The sequence below is a fragment of the Psittacula echo genome, assembly GCF_963264785.1.
Source record: "Psittacula echo genome assembly, chromosome: 10".
In the NCBI taxonomy this organism is placed as follows: Eukaryota; Metazoa; Chordata; class Aves; order Psittaciformes; family Psittacidae; genus Psittacula; species Psittacula echo.
The window spans coordinates 19,812,199-19,837,130 of record NC_137741.1 but is presented as its reverse complement, the minus strand read 5'-3'; the positions used below and the strand labels follow the sequence as shown (position 1 = coordinate 19,837,130).

Here is a 24,932-nt window from a genome sequence, read left to right as displayed (position 1 = left end):
TGGAGAGGAGACATCCGTGCTAAGGAGAAGGCACCTGTGCTAAGAAGGATGCAAAATCCCATGCAGAAATGCCCGCAGCTGGGCTGGTCTGGAGCTATCACCTGAGTTCCATGACATACAGAATAACAGCTTTCCTTTGGCAGAACAGCACCTTTCCTTACCATGCACCGTGACCCATGGAAATTGATGCCAGCACCAGCAGGACCATAGCTGAGGCATTGGTGTTGTGCTAGGGATGGGCTGGCCATGGCAGGAGGTAGGTGCCATCCGGGAAAGATGAATTCCTTACTCCCTGTCTCGGCACCTTTCCCACACCCCATCCTCATCACAGGGGGGGAAATGCAGTGAGCTCCATGTTGATCCCACAGATCCTGGGGGAGCTCTGGCTCGCTGGGCGCTCCTTGCCCACCGGATAAACAACCTGCCACCTCTTGGCACATCCCCGCTGTGTTTTCCTTGCCCCTTGTAAACACCAACAGGAGCTGGTGCGGGCACCACAAGTCATTTTTTATGTGACACCTCGATCTGTGTTCCTCTCGCACCACTCTCTCTGGCAGCGGGGCCGGCAAGGATTACTAAGAGGCAGCCCAAGCCTCCGCTGGCACATCCCGTACACCACTGGCTGCCCCAAGGCACGTCCCCAGCCTTCGGGAACAGCTCCTACCATGTAAAGCACAGGCTCCTGCACAGACAGACAGCACGGCCCCACGGTGCCCAGGGCTGCGTGCATGGGTGGTATTCACTCACACATGGCCATATGCTTTGTGCAGCACCCAGGAGCCCTGAGCAAGGACTATCTGCCATGAGTTACATGGGAGCAATGTGGCTGCAGAGGGAGGAAGGACCTGGGGAGGCTGAAGCCAGGCTGGGGCAGGTGGGGAGCTCTCGTTAGGGTTTGTTGATACAACTCCTTATGGCTCAGGTGGGATGCAGTCACATTTATGTGCAAGGATGGACCTGCCTCCGCAGCTCTGTGATACCCGACGTGTCCAGACCAATCCATCTGGCTTTGTCCCACATCCTTGCGTGCCCCAGCATCCTCATTTGACCCCTGTCAGAGCCAGCACAGGGGCAAAAGCAAGCAGGCAGCACACGTAGCACAGGGAATGGTGTCCTGCTGAGCCCTGTGAAATGTGGGAACTCCATGGGGTGGGGAGTTTGGCCCAAACATTTGTTCTAGACCAAGCAGGAGCCAAAAAAGCATCCCCAAACCTCTTTACACTACATGCGGTACTCTGGATTTTCATCTTCAATGCTCAGCAGCATCTATTTTGGATCCAGTCCCAGGGTGAACCCCTAACAACAATGCTGTCGTGCAGGGATGTGTTACCCACACTGGGATGTGGTACCCCCACCGCAGCACCCTGCCACACCGCGGCATCGCCGCCAGCCCCCAGAGCTGCAGTTTCACCCAGGGTTTGTGTTTACCATCACCTCGTTAAGGGATTATTCAGCCTGTGGTTTCCTCTCTCGGCCGATCTGTTTGTGCTCGGCGGCTGGTGGCTCACTGCCATCCCCTAAGCTACACGCCGGGCTATATAAGCGCCTCGCTGCCTCGGCTGCGGGAGGCTCGCGCGCAGCCCAGCTCGGCGGCGGTGCACGGCAGGGCTTGGTAAGCAGTAACTCTCTCTTCTCCTTCCCAACAGGCTGCAAATCCCTTATCCCACAGCGGTCAAACCCTCGCCTCGCTCCAGGGACCACAGCTCAGTTTGTGGCTCCGTGGGGAGCGGATGAGACGCTCCTTAACGGGGGTTTTATGGGGTTTGTACTAAGAGCAAACAAACCCCAACTCTGCTCAGTTTTTCCCCTCCGTGGCAGCTCGTGGTTATGTAATATTGCTGTGTTGTTAAGGCTGTGTAATTAAGAGCAGCTGTGATTGAGGGTGAGGTGGGTATGAATTGACGGGCAGATGAAGGTGCAGAGGCTGCAGGCTGGGAAACCTTGTTGTGGCCATGGCTCTGTATGTCCTGCTTCTCCCTTCCTCATCCCAGCTGATGGGTTTGGGGCAGGGTTAATGGGGATGCCGGGGTGGGATTTTGGGGGGGTACAACAGTGCTTTGCTCACATGGGGCTGTTTGATTTCTTATGGCTCAGTCCCACACTGGCTTCCCTACCAGAAAGGGGATATAATGCTGAATGCTCCCTGCCACCAGGACCCGGCTGCTGGAACACCCCCCCCTTTCCCAGCATCACATGTCCCCAGGCCAGAGGGATGTATCCTGTCCCAAACCCAGCACTGAACAAGTCACAGTCAGCTCCCAAAATAGCTGCCGAGTGGGAAACAGGCTTTCAGCCTGGATTAACTTTTCCTGGTTATTGTCTGGCTGCGAGTTCACAACCCCGCCGTAAGCCCACAAAACACGGCTCATGTGTTGCTTGTTATTTTTGCTTGACTGGGATTTGCTGAGCCATAATCAAAGTATTTCCTAGTCCCGCATTCCCTGGTGTCGCTGGGGAGGGTTAAAACTGCTTACTAATGACAGGGTGTCCTCGCTGCCGGCTGCTCTTTGTCAGCCTTGTTTTATGGGTAAACTGAGGCACTGAAAGGCTGAGGCAACATTTCCCTACCCCAGGCTCATTAATTTTGGGTGCATAAAATAAAGCATCTGGATAACACCAGCTCCGTGGGTGCCTTCAGGAATTAAATACCCAAATGCTTGGTGCCGCAGGTCTAAGGGACTCGCTTATAGCAAAATCTGAAGTGGCTGAGCTGGGGGAGAGCAAAACAAAGCCTCAGTCCCTCATCTCTGTGTGCAGAAAAGCTCCTTGCTCACATTTGCAGGAAAGACTTGGCTTGTGCATGGGATTTTCCACTTTCAGAGGCACTTGGGAGCCTTCCTCCTCCCCACGTTCCTGGGACATACTGGAATATGATGCTGTCCTCCCACTAAGCCCAGTGTGCAGGCAGAGGGACGGAGGCATGATGTCCCTGCTCATGTGGGGGACAGAGCGGAGGCCCATGGAGCCACATGGGCTGCAAGAGCATCCCTGCAGAAGTATTTAAGCTGTTAAAAGGCACTTTAGGGAGATGTCATTACAAAGCAGCACTCTGCAGAATAGATTTGGGCTCAGATGTGACAGTGAGAAGCAGAGGGGATGCCAGTGCAGATGTGGAGCCCCTGCTGCTCCCCCCTTGGAAAGCTGCTGTGGATGGGTTGGAGGGGGAATGAGCGGCTCCAGTTTTGGGCTGGTTCAGCCTTGGAGAAGCTCCCTGAAAGCATCAGGACCCTGGGTGAGCCTCAACACAGCTGGGTTTGTCTCTGCAGGGCTGGGACGACTGAGGGTACCCCAAGAAGCCCCAGTCACCTCTGGAGACAATGGTCACTGTGAAGGAATGGATCCTCCTCCTCCTCCTGGGAGCCACATCCGTTCTAGGTGAAGGTTACTCGTTTCTATTCCCGTCACCGCGCTGTCCCCTGCCCGCGGGCACACCAGTGTGAAGGCATGTCTGTTGGTGGCTGCTGAGCCAGCAGACACGGGCCCGACATCAATGCCGGCTGCTGCTCTGGGTCACTGCAATGTTTGCCTGGCCAAAGGACTTCCAGATGAGGGCTGGCACCCACCCAGCCTGCAGAGCATGGGCAAAGCCTGTCTGAGAGGCAGGCAGCCTCTGGTTAACCACGGATAAACCCCCGCGCTGGGATCATCCCTGGCTGAGTCTGCACCCCAGCTCCCCTCTGCTCTGAGCAGACCCACCCTGGCCAGTGCCTTATCCATCACCCGAGCATGAACAAACCCAGCCTCCAAGCCAAGCCCTTGGGAAGCATCGCCGTGGCTCTTCTCCAGGAGAAGATGCTCCGGAGCAGCAGAATCTGTTTGCTGGCTCTGCAGGGTTGCACATACCATAGCACTGAGTGATAAGCAACCTGCCTCTCTGTGTCGGTGGTCTTGTGAGGAGATGTGTTTGTAGGCTCTTTGGGTTTGTTTTTCAGGGCTATAGAGGAATTTTGTCCTGAAGTGCTCTGGCCAGACACCTGGTTTAAAACAGGGAGAGTCAATTTGTGGCAGGGGAGGAGCTCAGAAGCCCTTGCTGAGCCCCCAGGAGTTCAGAGCCAGTGCTGGTCAGCTTCAGGCTTAGCTCCTCACTGTAAGTGGGACTGGTCCCAGCAACCACCCCGGTAACCAGACACAACCACCACCTCCCCTGGGGCACACAGGCAGCCAGCAAGTGCAGAAACCAGTCTATGTCCCCTAGCAACAACCAACCTCATCCACTTAGGGTTCATTTATCCCCACACAGGGAGAGGCAGGATATATTTTAGATCTCCAAAACCAAAAAGATGATTTGATCTGAGCTGCTCCACCACAGAAAGCACAAAAAAACTCTTCTTGGGTGCTAAGGGAAATGGCAAATTTGCATCATACCTGAGGTGCAGCGATGCTGTGGGACATCTCCATCACACCCTTCACTTGGCATCTCCTGCCCTGCGTCCCGCAGGAGCTCTAACCTGTGGCTCTCACCAGCCACAACCCAAAGGGAAAGCTGAAAAGCTGATCCTAAGCATGCTCAATCCCTTGAATCTAATTCATTGTTAATCTAATTTAATATCTCATTCATTAACCCTTAGGTCAAAGGCTTCTGAAACCAGCCCTTGGCAGGATCCAGATAGGACAGAAAACCTTCAGCCCGCTGGTAATGCTCAGCTTGGAGAGTAAGTTGTTCCCAGCTCTGGTGGCTTTCCATCACCAGAACAAGGGGTGTTTGCACGTGTATTAGCCTCAGTTTACAAGCAAACAGTATTATTTGAGTAGATGAGGACATTTAAGCAATGGAATAAATGTTAATCATCCACGACCTCCTGTGGGGTTCTAGCTATAGCTGACACACGCTGTTGGCTCGTCTCCTGGAAAAGTGAAGGTCAAGCGCATGACCACAGCCCCGGTTCCCGCGGGAAGCACGCGCGGGCTGGGAGGGCAAGGAGAGCCCAGGGATGGGCAAGAACATGCTCTGACTTGCCCTTCCCCTGTCCAGCCTGTCCCCACAGTGTTGGTGACACCATATAGAATGAAAGCCTGTGGGGTATTAACTACCTGTAGAGCCCAGTCTGCTCCTTAGTCCCCAGGAGACATCGCAACCCTTCAAGATTTACTGCCCCGGGCTCAGGATTTAGATTCCAGCAGGCACTGGAAGGGCTGGACGTGCTGATGCCATAGCTGAGGGATTAAGGGACTTTCCCACCTTTCCACCCGATTCCCAGCAGCTCTCTTACCTGCTGGGGAGAATCAAAGCACAAAAGCATGGACACTCAGAGAGAGGTTTTCTCCACTTGGTCTTTTGAAGAAATCTTCCAGGAAGATTGTTTTCCCCTCAAAGTGGATGGCACGAGGCAGTGATGCTGACGCTTGCAGAGCAGGGGCCCACTCCTGCTTTTCTAGGGAGAAATAAAGCAAAACACTGAGATTTTGACCAATGCAATTGGAAACTGAAGCTCCTGCCCTTGGTGGCAGTGAGCTGTAAACTCAGTTTTTGCCTCCAGGAGAGGGGGTCCTGGTTGGGTTGAGCAGCCAGGCTCAGTGCAGGGACTGGTGCTCAGCCAGGGAATGGGCAAACCCTGCCCGAACCACCCCGTGCATCCTCTGCCCGCAGGTACGAGGAGCAGCTCTCGCCGGACAGACCCGATCTTCACCTACACCAGACGCAGTACGTGCTGCTGGCCAGTGCCACGGGTCCCTCCCCATGTCTCCACCAGTGCTCTCGGCTTCTCCCCATCCTCTGCTTTCTGCTTTTTCCGCTGTCGAGGTCCTACCCAAAGCCCTATGATGCTATTTTCCTCCCGCAAGACTCCCCTCCTTTCTCATCATCACCAGCCCTGCAGTGATCCCAAACAAGCTCAGGATCTTACTGAGACCCCACTTTAATCTGTTGCATGTTAGATTTCTGTTTGGGGAAATGCAGACAGACATTTATCCATGTGCTACCGCATCCCCAAGCCCACCTCCTCCTGCATCCCACAAACTGCTAAGTAAGGTCTATGGATGCACCACTCAGGATACTGAACCGGAGATGCCAACAGATTAAAATCTTGCCCATCTAAGCCAAGAGCTCACTCCAACCCAGACATGACGCTCCCTGGCTGCTCTCATTTAAATAGCCTTTCCCAGCCACCTGCTTTTGTAAGCCAGGGGTTCATTTTCGGCCTTTCTAGGAAAGAACCCAACCTGGTTCATTACAGATTGGGTGGAACAGCAGGTGTGGGAAATGACACAGCACTTATCTTCCAGAAACCTCGTTTTTAGAAACTAGTCATGAGCACATCCCTATAAACATTATTGGAACACTGTCATTTGAAAACAAACCCAAACCACAGACTTGGAGTGAATCTCATCCATTCAGTCACTTAATACCATCTCTATTATACCATCTAAATTAATACCATCTATAGCCAGTGAAAGAAATTCCTTTTAAAATCTAACCCCATATTAAACCCTCAGTATGTTTTACAAACTCTTTTGTGTTTTATAGATCAGCTGTCACCTACATGCTCAGCCTGCTCAGTAGCATCTTAGGCTTCCGTTTTACACACAGTAAAAGTGCTCACAATAGAACACACACTTCCCCTATAGGGAACATATGTTGAAGTATGGTTAAAGACATTCAACATGCAGGCAATTTTACTCTTTTTTTTGCTTTGGTTTGTTTTTATTTAACCACATTTAAAACGCAGGCGAGCGTGGCCCCTCAGACAGCATTTAAATGACAATGTGTGTTTGATTTCCTTTAAGCCAAAGTTATTCAACACTAAGCATGAGCTGCGTGCACTTTGCTCCCCTCCAGTTTATCTTAATCATCCCCAATTCAGTAGCCTGCAGGGAATTAAGTCAGAAGATTTCAGATGCCTCCTCATGCTTTATTTCCCAGCTCCCTGAACATGCTTTAAGTTTGTTTAATCCATGTGCTGCATAATATCCAAATGCATAGTCTGAGCTATATTGAGGCTGCTAAGAAAACAACTACTCATTTTCGGGCAGCTGTATGTCTAATGTGCGTCTCTAACACACCACCGATATCATTTAAGGTCCACTGGTGCCAGATTCAAAAAGGTTTTTGTCTCCATGGTCGAAATGGAGCGAGTGCTCAGCAAAGTGTGGCCAAACCGGTGTGCAGAAGCGTACCAGATCCTGCCTAGCTGAGCGCCGCTGGGGCGTGCACTGCAATGAAGTAACTGAGGAAGGGCGGCTCTGCATTGGACATGTTTGCTCAGGTGCTCCTATAACCTCCCTTACGGGCAGGGGGTGATGTCCTGATCTCACCACCACGTAGGCGTTGTATTCCCTTCGCTCCCATTTTACCGTCTTTCTTTCCCTTGAGAGAATTCTGTGATGCTGGTGCCTTCCCAAGCACGGCTGGAGCAGAGCACAGGGAGCCTATAGCCAAATGGCAAGATAAGGGGGGATACAGATACAGGGAATCATTAGAGACCTGTAAAGATCTCAGGGATGCAGGAAAAATCTCATTAAGGTTGTTATAATAGCAGCTCTCAAAGTGGAGTTGGCGATTGCAGGCAGCTGCCTCCATGTAATCTCCAGGAAGGGGAAGAGTTGGGAATATTGAATTGCCACAGCTCCTGCATAAGGGGCTTGTAATTCATTATATTATTCTTATAATCCCTCTTTAAACAAATAATTCTTAAAACAGCCTATGAAAAAAGATAGATTATTATTTGGGATTAATCGCTATAGGTAACGAAGATGTTTTGGAATCACTGTTTGGGAGACCATTTGTTAAACCCATTGGGTAATGCTCATTTGGCAATTTAGCTGTGTTAGTCCTGCCCAAGCCAGGATACCATCGAATAAGGGGAAACAGCCTTTAAGACAGACCAAAATCATGACTTTTGAGCATGAGTTGGTAACTGAAACCTGTAAAGTTTAAGATATTTGGATTTGCAATTTCGCCAGGGTTAAGCTGAGAGCTCACATGCTGATCTGGATTCAGATTTTCCTGAAATCCAGCCCTTTGGGGAAGGTAAATACAGTTCCTAGCTGTAATTATATCCATGTGTCTGCTTTCTACTAATTGTCAGGCTCAGAATCACATCATCCCAGTGTTTCTAAGGCACAGCTGTTGATAATCAGTAGAAGTATGTTTTGGATCCAATTTATTCCTTATGCAGTTTCTGCCTTATTGCATCTAAATTAAAAGCAGACATGAGAACATGCCATGAGTGTTATGAGCACTTGGGGCCACTTTCTGACCTGCCTGCCTCTCCTCTAGCCTGCAACATCACTTGCCCCATGGGCCGTGTCAATGCTGACTGCGATGCCTGCATGTGCGAGGATGCGACCCTTCATGGGAAGGTCTCTCTTGAGGATGGGTCGCCTGCTGTTGATGCCCGGGTCTACCTGCAAGCCAAGAAACTTAAGCTGTTGACAACAGCCGATGACAGGGGCATGTTTAGGATCCCGGGGATCTGTCCTGATGGCAAAAACACCCTCAAAATAAAGAAAGCCAAATACGCAACAGCGACTGTCACCGTGCCGGAGAGCAACAGAAGAAACCTGGCGATCCAAGTGCAGCTGCAGCGATCAGGTAGCCACAATGAGGTTTTACACAGCAGTCAGAGAGAAACTCCAATTTTAGGAGGGGAAGAGTAACGAGATGGCCTTTTCTTCCTTTGCAGGCAAACCCTATGTTTTCAGAAGCCCTGAGGACAAAGCCAGGAGAGTGGGACAGAGCGTGTCGCTCTGCTGTGATGCTCTTGGGAGCCCGGCCCCTGACCGCTACCTCTGGTAAGAAACTCCAGTTGGATCAGGCAGAAGTCCTATCTGTCCCATGGATTCAATTTGCATCTCCTTACCATCCCCATAAAGGTGGGGTTCTAGCTATAAAATAGCTAAATACAATGAGAACAAATTGATGCAGATGCTGGTGTCCTGGAGATGTGCAGAGCTGGCATATCTCAGAGGTGCTGTAGTGTCATCTGCTGAGGGAATCACTGCTAAAACACACACATAAGAGTCTGAAAACCCTCAGCAGGCAGGACTGGCAGTTCTCCTGTCTGCCAGCTGCCCAGCAGCCACATCTCAGTACTGCCAAGGGAAGGGGAATGACTTTCAGGTGATGCCATCTAGCAAGATTACAAATGGGGAAACTGAGGCAAGAGGCCAAGCAAAATCCACATGGCAGGATGCAGGATTAAGGCCATGGCTCTGTCCCCTTAACTGCCTGCCTGTTCCTGGCAGGTACCACAACGGCTCCCTGCTGGATCCCTCTTTATACAAATACAAAAACAACCTGATTCTGAAGAACCTGAACAGGCACCATTCAGGAGAGTATTTCTGCAAGGCCAGCAGTGCCGGAGGGTCAGCGAAATCCCAGCCTGCCAAGCTTGCTGTCATAGGTAAGATAAAATGTGTGTGATGCTCTCCAAGCAGCTGGGGAGGCAGAAACCAGGAATTGTGGCAGAAACCAGGAATTGTGGTACATGTGGGAAAGAAAAACATTTGGGCCCAAATTCATGCATCCGTTAGCAGATAAGCTTGCATGAGCTGGTTGGGAACCAGATGCTCTCTACAACACTGGAGCTCTGGATTGCAGGTGACCTGCCAAGCTCAATCTGCTGGTTTCAGCAGATTTCTCACTGTATTTGCTGTCTGATGTTAAGATTTGTTTGCTTAGGGGCTTTTTCTTAAACCTTGGGACGCATTTAGTTTCTCCCTAGCCAAAAAGCCAGGCAGCTGCAGAACAGCGGAGGGTGGGTTGGATGGCAGTAGCGGGTAAGCAGGAGCTGGATGCAGACAGCACTGCTCTTGATCAGGTACCTAAAGTGAAAGCTGAGCACCTGCTTTACCAAAATGCTGCAAAAAAAATATCTGGTTTGTGGCTGCAAAACCCTCAATATAATTGGAAATGTTTAACTCTGGGGGTTTCAGACCACAAAGCAATGACCACAATTCTTTTGTGCTGCTCATTAAGAAATCCTATTCAACAGGGAGACAAGAGGCTGCCTGCGACTCCCAACCCCAAAGCCACCTCATCCGACTTCCTCATGACTGCTTCCAAAAAGCAACAAATACCTTCTACTATGATGTTGGCAAGTGCCCAGCAAAGACCTGTGCTGGGAAGCTGGATAAGGGGCTCCGGTGTAAGGACAACGTTGCCTATTGCTGCGGAGTGTCCAAGATGGAAATCAGAGACATCTCCTGTGATGGGTACACGCTCCCCACTAAAGTTGTTGTAGAATGTGGCTGCAAAAAATGCACTGAGACCAAAATAACAGTTCGAGGCAGAGCCACAGCAGCAGATAACGGAGAGCCACTGAGGTTTGGCCACATCTACATGGGCAACAAGAGAGTGAGCATGACCGGTTACAAGGGAACCTTCTCGGTCCATGTCCCAGCAGACACGGAGAGACTGGTTCTAACTTTCGTTGATCGGCTGCAGAAGTTTGTGAACACAACAAAGGTTCTGCCCTTCAAGGAAAACGGAGGTGCCGTGTTTCATGAGATCAAGCTGCTAAGAAAGAAGCCCCCTGTTACACTGGAATCCACTGAAACCAACGTGATCTCTTTGGGAGAAATGGAAGAAGAGGATCCGATTGCCGAATTAGAAATTCCACCCAATGCATTTTATAGGAAAAACGGAGAAGCCTACAGAGGTAAAGTGAAAGCCAGTGTGACTTTTCTGGACCCAAGAAACATCTCAACAGCTCCTGTGACACAAAGCGACCTGAACTTTGTAGATGAGGAAGGAGATGTATTTCCACTCCGCACCTATGGCATGTTTTCCGTGGACTTCACTGATGAAAAGGGCACTGAGTCTCTTAATGCAGAGGAGGTGAAAGTTCATTTGGATGCTGCTCAGGTGAAGATGCCAGAGCACCTGCAAGAGATGAAGCTTTGGTCCCTGAACCCAGAGACAGGATTATGGGAGGAAGAAGGGGACTTCAACCTGGAGAAAAGCAGAAGGCGCAAAAGGGAGGAGAGAACGTTTTTGGTTGGGAACATGGAGATCAAAGAAAGGCGACTGTTTAACCTGGATGTCCCAGAGAGCAGACGGTGCTATGTCAAAGTCCGAGCCTACAGAAGTGAGAGGTTCCTGCAAAGTGAGCAGATCCAAGGGGTTGTGATTTCTATTATAAACACAGAGCCAGAACCAGGGTTCTCCTCCAACCCCAGAGCATGGGGCCGTTTCGACAGCGTGGTCACTGGTCCCAATGGTGCCTGTGTGCCTGCCTTCTGTGACGAGCAGAACCCAGAGGCCTATGCAGCTTATATCTTGGCGAGCATGGGGGGTGAAGAGCTTGAAGCTGTCCCCTCTGCTCCCAAACTCAACCCTAATGCTGTTGGGGTCCCACAGCCATATCTCAACAAGCTCAACTACAGAAGAACAGACCATGAAGACTCCAACACTAAGAAAACAGCCTTCAGCATTAACATGGCCAAGCCAAGTCCTAATTCCCCAGAGGAGAACAATGGCCCTATTTATGCCTATGAAAACCTAAAAGAATGCGAGGAAGCTCCACACAACGCTCCTCACTTCAGGTTTTACAGGATAGAGGGAGACAGGTATGACTACAACACTGTTCCCTTCAGTGAAGATGACCTCATGAGCTGGACCGATGACTACCTGGCGTGGTGGCCGAAGCCTATGGAATTTAGGGCCTGCTACATTAAAGTAAAAATAAATGGACCCCAAGAGGTGAACATAAGATCTAGGAACATGGGTGGGACGCACCCACGTACCATTGGGAAACTCTACGGCATCAGGGACGTCCGCAGCATTCGGAGCTCGGAGCAGCGGGATGTGTCGGCAGCGTGCCTGGAGTTCAAGTGCAGTGGCATGCTCTTCGACCAGGACCGTGTGGACCGCACGCTGGTCAAAGTGGTGCCTCAAGGCAGCTGCCGCAGAGAGAGCGTCAACAGTATGCTCCATGAGTACCTGGTGAACCACCTCCCCATGGCTACCAACAACGACACCAGTGAGTACACCATGCTGGCTCCTCTCGACCCACTGGGACACAACTATGGCATCTACACCGTCACCGATCAAGACCCGAGGATCGCCAAGGAAATTGCCTTGGGCAGGTGTTTCGATGGCTCATCTGATGGCACCTCCCGAACCATGAAGAGTGATGTTGGCGTTGGGTTGACTTTTACCTGTTCGGAGCGGAGCGCGGCAGAGCAAAGCATCTTTGAGTCTCAGAGGAACTCGGGCCAGCAGTCCATCCTGGTTCTGCCAGGGGAGAGCCCCGCATACCAAAGGCAGCCGGCAAGCCGCCGAATCCCACAGAGCAGGATCCCGATGAGAGGTCAACGTCCTTCTGGATACTAGAGCTGTAAAGGAGCCTCAGTAAAGTTGTTCACACTTGATTAAGTATAATTTGAAAGTAAAACCTACCTGCTAACACAGAACCCAAAGCTGGTAGGTGTCATTATTTCTGAGACATAATGAAGGTGCACTTTTTTCCTCCACCAGAAGGACATAAGGCAAAAATCGGGGGCCAGTAGCTGTAGTGAGTTTGTGTCTTATTAAATGCATCCATAAAAATCTTCTTTCTGCCTGACATTAAACAGCTTCATACGATAGCCTAAAGGGAAGACTAAACACACGATTCAATTAAGTCATGTACATAAAACACCCTTCTGTTCTGCATCTGCAGACTTTGCCAGCCCAAGTACCTGTACAGTAGTTGGTACCATGAGAAGGAATAAACTGATTTCCTCATACTGAATTCAACTGCGAGGTTTTGTACTTGAAATGTAAGTATTTTATTTATTTCTAGCTTATTTTAGAATGACTGTATTCCAGCTAAACTGCCGGCAGCTGCATTTCTAAGAACTCACATGCTCAACAGCATGGAGAAGCCATGAGGATTTGTAGGTTCAACGTGGATAAAACTCGTTTTCTCTTGCTTCTTGCATTATTTGACAAGAAAATCCATGCTTTAATGATAGGGTAGGTTAATAAAAAGAGTCATTTTATAACTTTGACAATGCTGTGTTGCTTTTGTGTTTGAAATGCCTGGCCACAACGAAAGAACCTGCAGAACCTTTCTGTTCACAAACAGGTCATGGCTTTATCACTAAAAGGCTGACCCTGAGTATGGATGAGGGGTTCGGTGGGTAGCTGGTGTTCCCCCAGGTCCAGGCCTTGGCCATGGTGTGCTGCAGTCAAGGAATATGTGCCCAGCTTGAAATATGGAGCCAGAAACAGTGCTGAGAAGCAGAGCACCAGGTCTGGGCAAGGGATGAGGCAGCAGCATGGCCCTCAGAGTGGGACAAGATAGGGAGAAAAGCAGGCCAGGACACGGCGCTTTGAGGAGTGTATGAAACCAGGCAATATAAAGCAGGGCTGGACCGTGCAGAGACAAGGATAAGACAAGGAGACAAGGATAAGACAGGCTTCCCTCCACATTCAGCAGCAGCGAGCACGACACTGCTGGGCATGAAACTGCTCTTAGCTGAAGGTACAGATGGCCACAAAAGGGGTCAGGCAGACACTGATCCTTCTCCAAGTGGCTGATTAAGTTGCCCTATCAACCCCCCACTACTTTTAGAGCAGAATCAAGCACCTCAGCAGCACAGAAGACATTCTATGATTACACCCCAACACTGCAATAAATTTCTGGGGTGCAGGCAAGCCTCTAACACCAAAATTTCCACAGAGAGAGATCACAGACAGGTAGGCAGTGCTGCTACATGAAAACTGGAGTTCAAGCACACACTCAAGCATGGATGTCCCTTTCCTACCCAACACTCTCCTATGGGTATGAAGCCAGTTCTAGGTCTACGCTGTCTTGCCTACAAGCCCATTGAGGGCATGGGGAATCTTTCAATAGTATTTAGCAAGCTTCAGAACAGGTTTTCAGGTCTGACACAGGGCATCCCAGGCATTAAAGGCAGAGCTGTGCAGGACTGAGTGGCTACGCAGTCAGTCAAAATCATGCGTAAAAAGGTCAAAAAGCCCACCTTAATAATGCATGTTTTGATGCAAATCGACAGTTATCAAAAAGCAGCAGAAAAGGAAGAGCTGTGGAATACTCTGGCACATGCTCTTCATACCAATGAATTTAGACTCTGTGTTTTCTTTTGTGTCTAGTCTGCTGCAAGGGCTTGGCACGAGCTGGGGCCAAGGCAGCCAGTGGGGAGCATCAGCTTGGACCTTCCCACAGAGCTCTTGGCTTGCACTGCAGACTCGCAGAGAAATGTCTCTTCCCTCTGCTCCCCTTCTCCTCTGCAGACAGCCAGCCAAATCCCAAACTTAGTTTCATCACTTTGAGAGTGAAGTAACACAAATGACTTCTACAGACCAACGCAGGAGATAGATGGATGAAAGAAGGCTCAGGATGTGATCCCTGTGGTGCATGTGGGTTCGCCAGAGTCAAACACAGCAGACCATCGGGCTCTTCCTTTTGGGAAGAAATGTCTGTTTGACAGCAATGAAATGATCACAGCTCTACAGCCTGGAAGAGCAAAAAGCTCTCCAAGTTTCCCCAAACTGTCCCCCACTGCAGCTTAATTCTGACTTGGAGGAACAAACTCGCTCTGCACTCCCCGAGCCCCTGAGCTCTCAAGAGTAGCCTGCTGGCAGAGCACACTGGATAAAGAGCAGGACGGAGAGCTTTCAAACACGGGTGCTTAAACACCATCAACAGAAAACAACCTTGGCCCAACAACCACCACTCAGTGCTAACACTTTGTCATTAACTGATGAGCAACCACACCAAATACATGAAGAAAGTTTAGATAGGAGGAAAGCTACAGCAGGTCCTGGCATCCACCACTCACACAAGTTTTATGCTATAGTTTAATGTCAGTTCTGACTTCTCCAGCTTGTGTTTATGGTCAGTGGATAGCAATGTCCTTTCTGCAGCCCGAAATCTAACCCACACTCCCACATATCAAAGGAGAGCATCAGCTGCAGGAATGCTCGAAGGCTTCCACTCACCTCCACCCTCAGCCCTAGCCTTTGGACCACCAACCTTGAGAAACAGGCTGAAGAAGCAGACCTGGCTCCTAAACGTCGGCAGGTTTGCGGCTAATGGCAAAACATCTTCCATTAAGGTCACTCAGTTTCCAACCCTCAGATAAATCTGGTGACCTATCCCTCCTCCTGCTTTTAAGAAAGGGAAAAAATTGCTTCCCAGAAGCTATCAGGCTGTCAGGAGTTAGGATAAACAAAAGGACTAGACTCAATCTTCAAATTAGCCAGGGATTTTGCAATCAACTATTTAAAAGCCTCCAGTACTCCTGTGATGAATCACTTACACTTTGGGCTTATTTGCAATTTATTCAGCAGATATCCGAAATAAAGAGGTTTCCTAGGAACCAGGGGGAGCAGTGAGGTTTCAGCTCAAGAAACAGATGCATCTAACAGCGAGTCTCCAGCATCCTAAGAAATATCACTCCAACATTTATTTGAAATCCAAGATGAAATCATCTCTATCCAATACCAGAACCCTTCTGGTGCCCAAATGTTTTGCAGTTTTACCAGTAATTTGGCTTCAGTGATCTTAAACTGAGCCGTAGTGGATGCTGGTCTATGAATACCTCTGCTACTTTCCCTCTCATGGCAAAAGAACTGCTTTATTTTGGTAGTATCACTTTCCAATTGCTAAGGCGGCTGTACTTGACCTCAGCAGTGGCACTGGGGATTGAATCACCATGTCTATGTTCTAGAGTCAACCCTGACATGCTATTCCACACCTCATCAGTGAATGCCCCATTTTTGTTTTGTCTGTTCTGCAAAAATAATCAGATTTTCATTACTTACTGAGCTAAATCCCTACAGAGCTAGGTGAGAGCAAAGTTTCCAGAGACATTTTGGCTAACAGCTGCCTGGGGAACTCCAATTCCCTTTAAAGCTTCTCTACCAGGCCAAAAATAGCATGCCAAAGATTTCCTCCATGAAAAAATAAATTAATCTTACCCTTTTTTCCTCCACAAAACAACTGGGGTGAAGTTGTGCATATTCAGAGCTAGGACAGTAACTGTTAAGCAAGAACTGTTTAATCTTCCCTGACTTCTTGCATAGAAAGCAATTCTAAGAAGCCTTAAAGGAAACTGCATAGATCAAAAGATTAAGTTACAAGTATAGGTATCCTGGCTACAATATGGTTTAGACATTACTTGGTATTAAACAACTAACTGAAGACATTCTGTACCAGATTTTCTCCATGTTCTGTCCAGCTGACCTTGGTTTTCCCCTAAAAGAGATGCAGTGAGCACCATCTACAGGGTTTCTGAGTACATCCACCTCAAACTCTACCAAAGACACAGGGAAACTCTCCTCCCCTGTTGCTTTATGCTTTAGTTAGAACTGAAATTAGCACCTGCCAGCAATGACTAACAGCAACAGATCTCACACGAGGCACAATGTAAAACTGGCAGCAAGAGTGTACAAATTGCCCTACAGGTTCTCTCTGATGCTAATATCTAATGCAGACACTGCTGGATGGAAGCTGATATTCCAACTAGGAGCATTAACAACAGCCAGCAGTAACGCTACTTTGCTCCATGCTGCTTTGGAGGTGCAAAGAATAGACACAAAGCTCTTTGCTATCACCTTTATGATAGCAGAGCAGGTTCAAATAAGCAAGGAGTTAAAGAACTGTCAAAAGAATTTTCCTCAAGTCATTCTTAGGAACTAAAAGGTTAATTTAACAGTTTGGTCATCTAAAAACTTTTAAACTTAAATTGTCTGAATTATCAATACTGTATTTTTTTCTGCGGGGTCACATCTCACTGATCCATCTTACTCTGGTCATAACAAATCAGAATTCGTTTTCCAGTGCCTGGGGACTTGGGACATCAGAAAAGCTGGTCCACCCATGCTAACAGATAATTACAATACTTCTCCTAAGTCCAAAATTCTTTATCATTTGTGCTTAAATTGTCTATATTTATATATATATATATATATATATATAAAAAAATCTATAAATTGTGGTATGGGTGGGTTGTGGGTTTTTTTGTATACTCATTTTTCTTCTAATTCAACTTCTGATGCAACCCATGCCCGACAACAGACCCCTACCATTACAGCTGATTAGTGTCAAAAACCTCACTGTCTATGGGGAAGAGAGTGCACAGAAAATGTTCTTACCCTCAGCAAACACTGAATATTTGAATCCCAGTGATGCCTACAAGTGCTCTTTAAAAATAACTGGTGAAAAACTCCCAGAAGCTTCAGTGGGTAAAACACAAGGCAAGCAGCCATAGAGCTGAGCCAGCGATGAACAGAACCCAGAAAACCCCCAAATCCATCATACACACACAAAACCCATCCACCTACCACCCCTTCCATTGGCATAAGGTGATAACTAACCTTTCATCTGAACAGAGTAAAGGCAAAATGACTTCACACCTTTTATATGCAAGTGGTAGCTGGGAGCAAAACACAAAAATACATCATTTGCTTGGAAACTAACTTGCCAGGTTTATAACCTCTGCAGCACAAACTCCATCCTTGAGTGTGCAGAGACAAATGGAATTCTCCACAGGAGCCCAACTTCCACCTTGCTGTTGTTTCCATGTTTTGACTCTGATTCATAGGCTTGGATTTCTTGGAGGATCATGTGTTCTGGAAGACCTGTCAGAGGCAGATTAATTGTTGGACCAATGGCAATTAAAGAAAAATACTGCAGCATCTGCTTTAACAGATGCTTCTTCAGAAACATTTTAATCCATGTAATAAAACACATTTTTATGGAGCTTTTGCTTGCTTTCATCCAGAGAGTCACACTCCAGCACATCAAGTTCCCATGAATTCAACAGCCGACTTGAGCTTTCAGTTCCAGACACAGCTAGGTTAAAGCCATTCCCTCTTGTCCTGTCTATACAGGTTCTTGTCCAAAGCCTCTCTCCAGGTTTCCTGTAGCCCCTTTAGGCACTGGGAACTGCTCTAAGGTCTCCCCTTAAGGAGCCTTCTCCTCTCCAGGCTGAACCAGCTCAGCTCTCTCAGCCTGGCTCCAGAGCAGAGCTGCTCCAAGCCCTCACACCATCTCCATGGCCTCCACTGGATTCACTCGGCTCCAGATACTTATTTTTGGGGACCCAGAGCTGGATGCCCTCAGGTCTGAACAGCTCCAAGAAAAAGCAAAAAGTGGGCTTTGCTTTTACTTCAGTAGTATTCAGAAAAAGCAGGAATAAGTGAGCAAACAACACTAGAGCAGCTCACACACAGGATGTGGCCAGTCTTCGTTCTGCTGTTATCCTCACAGTGCTACATTACTTCTAAGAGTCATCAGTTCAGGGGTTCTTCACATGAAATGCTCCTTCTTATACATGCCATTAACCAAAGGCAGGTTGAGGAAAAGCTTGGATTAGATGAACAACTTCTCTTCAGGTAAACACCTCTCCTATTAAAGTATGACAGTAGAACATAAATTTTCATGGATGGATGGCACACAAATATTAACTGGGATGTATTCTAGGATATGAAAACAAAGAGGAGAGGAAGAGATGGCAAATGATACAATTAAGTAGGCAACATAAGTAATCAATCAAAAAAGCTAAAGATATCGAAGAAAATGATGTACTGAGAGGGTGAATTACAAGTTTTTAGAAACAGAATGAAAGAGATTAAAACCAGAAAACTACAACGGACAGTAAAAATTCTCTAGATCTTCCCAATTAATGCTTAAGTTATTCATCTCAGTGCAAGGATACCAAGGCAAGAAAATCAAACTAGATAATCTAAGAGTCTCAGTAAGCACTGAACCGAATTCCAGAGCAGCACAGGATTTTAGTATTGCCAGATTGAAATAACTGTGCACAATTTACACCTGAAGAAAGCCCTCAAAGAGAAACTGAAAACCTTGTATAAAAATAAATTTATTGCTCAACAGCAGAAACAGGGATTTATTCACTAACTTCCATACTGACAGAGATTCTCTTTCTTTATGGAGGAAACAGAAATAAGTATCATCAGGAGCCCACAATGAAAACATGCACATGACAGCAAGATCAAACATTCTGGGAGGAAAACTTAAAAGTTCAACTAAGCTGAACGTTATAGGTGGGCACTGAAATATTTTATATTACTATTAACTTACAGACATCATCTCCCACATTTTAAAATACATCTATTGTTTTATATTCTGTGACAACATTTCCCTCTCTTTCAGAGTCTTTTTTGCCGTGCTAAGTTTGAGTGTTTGAAATCTGCATTCCTGATGAACTGCTCTTGACTTCTGCTGGAACCACAAGTGCATATATCCATTGTAGAAGTCAACTGCTGTAAGCTTCTTCTTTAATACGACTGCTTTGATTCCAACCCAGCCTTCCTAAAATAAAAACAAACAAATGGCAGCAAGCTTCTTTCATGGTTTTAAATTATCTTTAGCTCTCACTAGGCTGACTTGCAGCATACATTGTATTTCATGTCATCAAGTTTACATTACAAGTCAAATTCTTGCGTTAGTGGAAAGTAGAAGTTCTCCAAGATACCAAATAAGACAACTCATGCTAATCTAAAATAGCTCAGCGAGCATTAGTGGACAATTAAGACAAAAATTGTGTAACACTCAAATACTAAAAACTTCGTCCTTAGGGCAGTGAACATAAAACAAATGGGAAGAACCTACCTTGCAACAAGCTATCAGTGTTTGGGATGCTTTATGGTATAGCAGTGAACCAGGAACAGCTCCACAGTCATTTAATGTTTGATCTAAAAGCAAAGCAAGATTGACTTGCATTTTTATAGCACCAAGTACAAAGAAGTTTGAAACACTTGTGTCTCTTTGAAGCACAATAACCATCTTGAGTCACTGCTTTGCTCAAAAATATTTTTGAGCAGATTATATCCAAATGAGCAGGGGAGAACCAGAACAGTCATTCTGGCACTGCTCCCTATCTGATCCAGAAACAGTCCTTGTGAGAGATCCCCAGACAACGGTGTTAGAAGAGGCTTTCCTAACTAATTAGAGGATTAAAATCCTCCAAATCTCAGGATTCACAAGGCTATACCTGCTGCTCATCCAGTATCACAGAACAGGAATGTCCTTAAAACCCATTTTATGCTCATGTTTGGGCACAGAAACTTACTGCACTCTGAGCATTCATGAGACTGACTTCACTCTACTGGAGTTCCAGAAAGCAGTACTCAAAGCTATTGTTTAGTACAACTGCAAACGATCTCCAAGTCAATGTTTGAAAAGACAGGAAAATGTAACTTAAATTAATTTCAAACTAAATACCAGCAAAACCAGGGATGTCATCCACTTCCACAAAATCCAGAAGTTTAACCGTAGTTCCCTTCCACAGTGTTTGCAAAGGAAACTGGAAACAGAAGCAGATGACACACTGAGAATACTTTCATGACTTCCAGGCAACTGTCTAGTCTTTTAATTACGCAAGATATCTGTGACACTAGGGGAAAAATTTAGGTCTATGTCCAGATAAGAGACTTTCCTTATTATATCCAGTTCTCCTTGATCTCCCTCATCAAACTGACAAGCAAATAGTTAGCATATGAAGTAATTAGTAATGCAACTAGCTACAACAATTGTTTACCAAGGCTGTCTGCACTGTTTACTGCCATGCAAAGATGTCATGATAGCTTCTGGAACCCTCTCAAATGCATCAGTAGAAATCTCAGAACTAAGGAATCAATACAAAACTCTGGGCTGATTTCACACTCTTTTCAAGTCTATGAAAATTCTCCTCTACACTAATTCTACTTCTAATGCTAAACTATGCTGGGATTTTAGAACATATGATGGGTTTAAAAGGCTAAAATAACTAAACTTGAGCTTAGTCGTTAGTTAAAATACCTACACCAAACTCACACATGCTAGACGACAGAAGAGGGTTAAAAAAATTCTACTGTCTTACCATGCTTCCTATTGCACGATGCAGTTGAATTACTTGTGCAGCCGTTTGCTCTTCCCATCTTACACAGCTCTTAGCTATAGATATTTTAGGAGCTAGAGAGAAAAAATAATAGAAGACTTCATATTTTGTTTTGCATCGTTTTGCAAACAAATAGCTGTACCATTTTATCCTATTTTAAACCCAACTTCACCCTGACCGATGGTAGGTTTACCTCTAGCCATAGGTACCTTAAACAACTGGAGAAAAGATTCTCTAAAAACCTCCTTTTGATTATTTATGCTTTATTCTCAGTTGTCCTCTTATTTACCCATTGTAATGCAAACTGGTAACATGTATTTAGAAGCACAGCTTAACACTTTTGTCTGTGTTGTAACCATCAAAAATAAACTCAGATTTTGTAACATCACTCAGGATTTTGATATTGTAATGGACAACTGGAATAAAAACATTAATCCAGGAAGTCTGAAGAAGAAATCTCAAGCTTTTTTCCCCTCTCTGCACAACTTGTTTAAGCCAGAGAAGGCAATGGAGAGACCATATTGAGAAAGGTATCTAAATAAAATATAACCCAGCATCGGAGGAAGAAACTTAGTCTTCCAGCTGGTAAAAGACAAAATGAACAACTTGCATTAAATATGATTTGTACCTACCAAATGTTACACCTTCTTCTGGTTGTTCTTTTTTATTTCTCAAGCTTTCAGGCAGGTTTCTCAGAACTGATATCAGCTGTAAAATTAGATTTTGTACAGAGTATTAGCAAAACTGAGAACAGTATACTTATTAACAGTACTTATTTTTTCATCAGTCGAACTTCCATGTGAGCTTTCAGACAATTGGATCGGTTTATTCAGAAGGCTTGTATCATACACACAAACACACTAAAGGCATCCTTCCCACCGAATCACAATTAACACCCCCCACCCCGAGTATTATTTTATGGATTATTTCCTCTCTGATATTAATTCCAGAACAGGAAAAAATCTGGGATTACTGAGACAAAAAAAGCAGATACTCACTTAAATAAAAGACAAAACTGCACCATTTCCATACAAAGTCATTGAGTTCTTCACAGAACAGAAGCAGACCAGCAAGACACAGAACGAACACTGACAGCGTATCGCACACCATGCAGCTTTTCTCTCAGCAAAGCAAAGTGCTCACAAACACCAAGTTTCAAATCACTCTCCTCTTAACAGCTGCAGTCAACTCAGAGCAAGATTAAGAAGAATGGCTTTTACACATGTTTTAAAAGCAAGGTGCTAATGAGAACTGACACTAGCTTGAGCTTGCATGACTTTACCATGTTTGCACCCATCTTTGATAATACCACTTCCAGCTCCTTTGCAGTACAGCGGGGAGGAACAGCAAACTCTTCTTGCTTAATAATTGGACCTACATCAAACCTGTGAGGCAAAAAACATATGATATTACTGGAGAAGAAGCTATAACTCAACCAGCAGTTCAAAACTCTATGTTCAATATGTTAAGTCAGTTACTTTTCCTTCTTTCCCCCCTCTAAAATTTTGTTTTTCACACATTATCAAACAATGTTTAGTTCACAACAACCCAGGGAAAAGACTATCAGATATATCTTGGCAAGCAAGATTCACCTCAGCAAGCTGAGTTTGATATGAACACAGTTCAGAAGCAGAACATCTCAGAAGAAACAACCTGAAGTATTCAGAAGAAACTAGTTTCAAGCTTTCCTGAGATCTGTTATGAGACAAGCATCTAAGAAAGAAAAGTTAACTGTGATAACGTGTTTTCACAAGCCTTTTAAGCCAGACTTTGTGCTGAAACTAAACCATGTAATCTCTCTCTCATTCCAAGACAGGGAATTGCTTGTCCTCTGTTTCACTGACAGGATGTTACAGGCGACTCCGAGCTCTGGAACCAGATCTTTCCCATCATATCATACCACGCCTATCCATCTAAGCTGTGTGACTGATTGCTTTCACTCTGCTGCTTGTAACAATGCTAGAAATTAGAGAACAGGCCTAGAGTGTGGAGTGCAAATTACACACTCACTGAAATACTGTATCTATGTCAAGTCTCATATGGTCAGATGAAAGTTTAAGTGTTTCAACTTCTAACATTAAACACACACATAAGAAAAAAATAGTGATTACAGAATGATTTAAATGGTGACTCAAGTGGTGATGATTTGAAGTCCTGAGAAGCAATAGAAGCTTTTGGGAAGCACATCTAACCTACCTTTTTGGTCTTATTTCCATAATTGTCACCCCAGTCACTTTATCACCATGAAGCACTGTGTGGATTATGGGTGCAGGACCACGCCATCGAGGGAGGCAGCTGGGATGGACATTCAGCACGCCACTGAATTAAAATGCTTTAAGTTAGAATAGGAACAGTACCTGAGGCATACATAAATGGGTGTGGGACATTTATTACACCGAAAAAGCTTGAAGAATTATCTGCTCAGACTTTTCGAAGTGCTATTGGTTTAAATATACACTTAAAGGAAAATTCACACTACATAACCTTCAGTTTCTTAGTGAATGCAAAAAGAGAGATGAAAGGAGTAAAAGTAAACACATTACACTGAACATTTGCATAGGCCTCCATCAATATGTTAAAGAACAGTGAGCCTGACAACGACAGAAGTAGGGCTCAAGCTAAGCAGACGAACCCAGGGGAGAAGCTGACCTCATCTGCTACGAATCACACGTGCTGACTCAAACCCTAACAGAGCAGCAATAGCTGTCCTGTCAACTCACGTACTATGGGAACTGCAGAATAAGGTCCTCGCTCAGAAGACGCCCAAACGATGCCACCACACCCACATCAAACTGCCCCGCAGGTCCGGTGTGGGGCCACTCATGAACAGGCAGCTGGAGCTCCCGGGCACAGCTCCTCACAGGCAGGTCCCCAGGCAGGCGTGAGGGCAGGGTCACCACCTCCAGCCGGGACACGAGCGAGTCCTCGCTGGGTTCCCTGGGGAGGACAAGGCACTGAAGGGCTCATGCAGGCAGAGCAAGGGAGAGGCAAACACTGGGTCACCTCCACCCCTCCCTGTGGCCTCCTCAGGACCTCCTCCTACAACCCCTATCCCCTACTTGGTCCCCAGACCCCCTTCACTGGCCCCAAGCCCCTCACCACCCTGGTTTTCTCCTTTCAATCCAAAACCCAGTCCACGTACCCCTGCCCTCCTTGTGATCCCTCTCCATCAACCCACTCATAACGCCAACGTCGCTGTTCCAACCTAAGGCCCCTTCCCTCCACCTCCCCTACCAACTGCCCAAACCACGACCCCTGCCTCACGCCGACCCCAGCTCATACCCGGACAACCCCTCAACCACCCCAGGATCCCCTATCTCCCAACCCTCAGTGCCCAGCCGTCCCGCACCATCCCCAGCCCTCAGACCCCGGCCCCCCGCACGCCCAGAGCGGTACCTGGCAGCCTGCAGGGCCCGCAGCGCGGTGACGGCGAAGCGGTCAGTACCGAAGAACAGAACCCGCCATGGCGGCGCCGCCGCGCCCCCCGCCGCCTTCACCCCCTCCCGCCAGGCGCGCAGCAGCCGGCCCCGCATGGCGGCGCTTCCGGCGCAGGGCGATGACGCACACAGGGGCGCGGAGCCCGCCTCGGGGCGGGATGGAACCGCCCCCCTCAGGCTGAGGCGGCGGCGCCATCTTGGCGTGGGGCGGTGTTTCGGAGGAGGGCAGGGCTTTACTCGGTCTGAGGTCCCGAGCTCGGTCTCTGGACCTGGGTTCTGTCTGTCCACAGTGTCGGCGGTGCCCGGGAGAGCGTTCCCCGCGGCGGTGGACCCGCAGCCTTGTGCCTCCTGACCGTGAATTGGCCGCTCCGCCTCAGTGCGGAGATAAGGGCAGGCAGGGGTGTTGACACGGCAGGCACTGAGGCTGTGCTGGCTCCGGCTCAAGCTCATTTGTGTGCTCGCCTCTGGACTGCTTTGTTTTAACAGTGATTATAACTTCAAGAATGTTTTCTTGTAAACTGTGGGGTCAGAATAACCACTTAAAAGAACTGCGTTCTCCCATAACATAAGTACAGAAGTATTTTATCATTGTAAGAACATTCTTCCCACCCATGGGAAGATGGGTTGTGTGGCTATCCATTTCATATAAATTACATCCACAAATGCCCTACACATCTAAATCTCTGTGTATCCTATGGC

General features: G+C 47.1%; 2 protein-coding genes across 2 annotated transcripts; one reads left to right on the top strand and one right to left on the bottom strand.

The window, feature by feature from the left end:
* Positions 1-3,317: 3,317 nt before the first annotated feature.
* Positions 3,318-12,274, top strand: CILP (cartilage intermediate layer protein; the record flags this gene model as incomplete). The annotated part of the gene is made up of 8 exons (XM_080626243.1): positions 3,318-3,375; positions 4,569-4,652; positions 5,588-5,641; positions 7,017-7,202; positions 8,216-8,530; positions 8,622-8,730; positions 9,184-9,341; positions 9,933-12,274. 8 exons carry the CDS (start codon positions 3,318-3,320, stop codon positions 12,272-12,274), a joined length of 3,306 nt encoding a protein of 1,101 aa, XP_080482369.1.
* A 6,485-nt stretch (positions 12,275-18,759) lies between these two features.
* Positions 18,760-24,329, bottom strand: MTFMT (mitochondrial methionyl-tRNA formyltransferase; the record flags this gene model as incomplete). Its single annotated transcript, XM_080626102.1, has 9 exons — positions 18,760-19,229; positions 19,530-19,612; positions 20,142-20,223; positions 20,779-20,870; positions 21,429-21,504; positions 22,079-22,181; positions 22,993-23,115; positions 23,521-23,733; positions 24,193-24,329. 9 exons carry the CDS (start codon positions 24,327-24,329, stop codon positions 19,029-19,031), a joined length of 1,110 nt encoding a protein of 369 aa, XP_080482228.1. The 3' UTR covers positions 18,760-19,028.
* Positions 24,330-24,932: the final 603 nt, after the last annotated feature.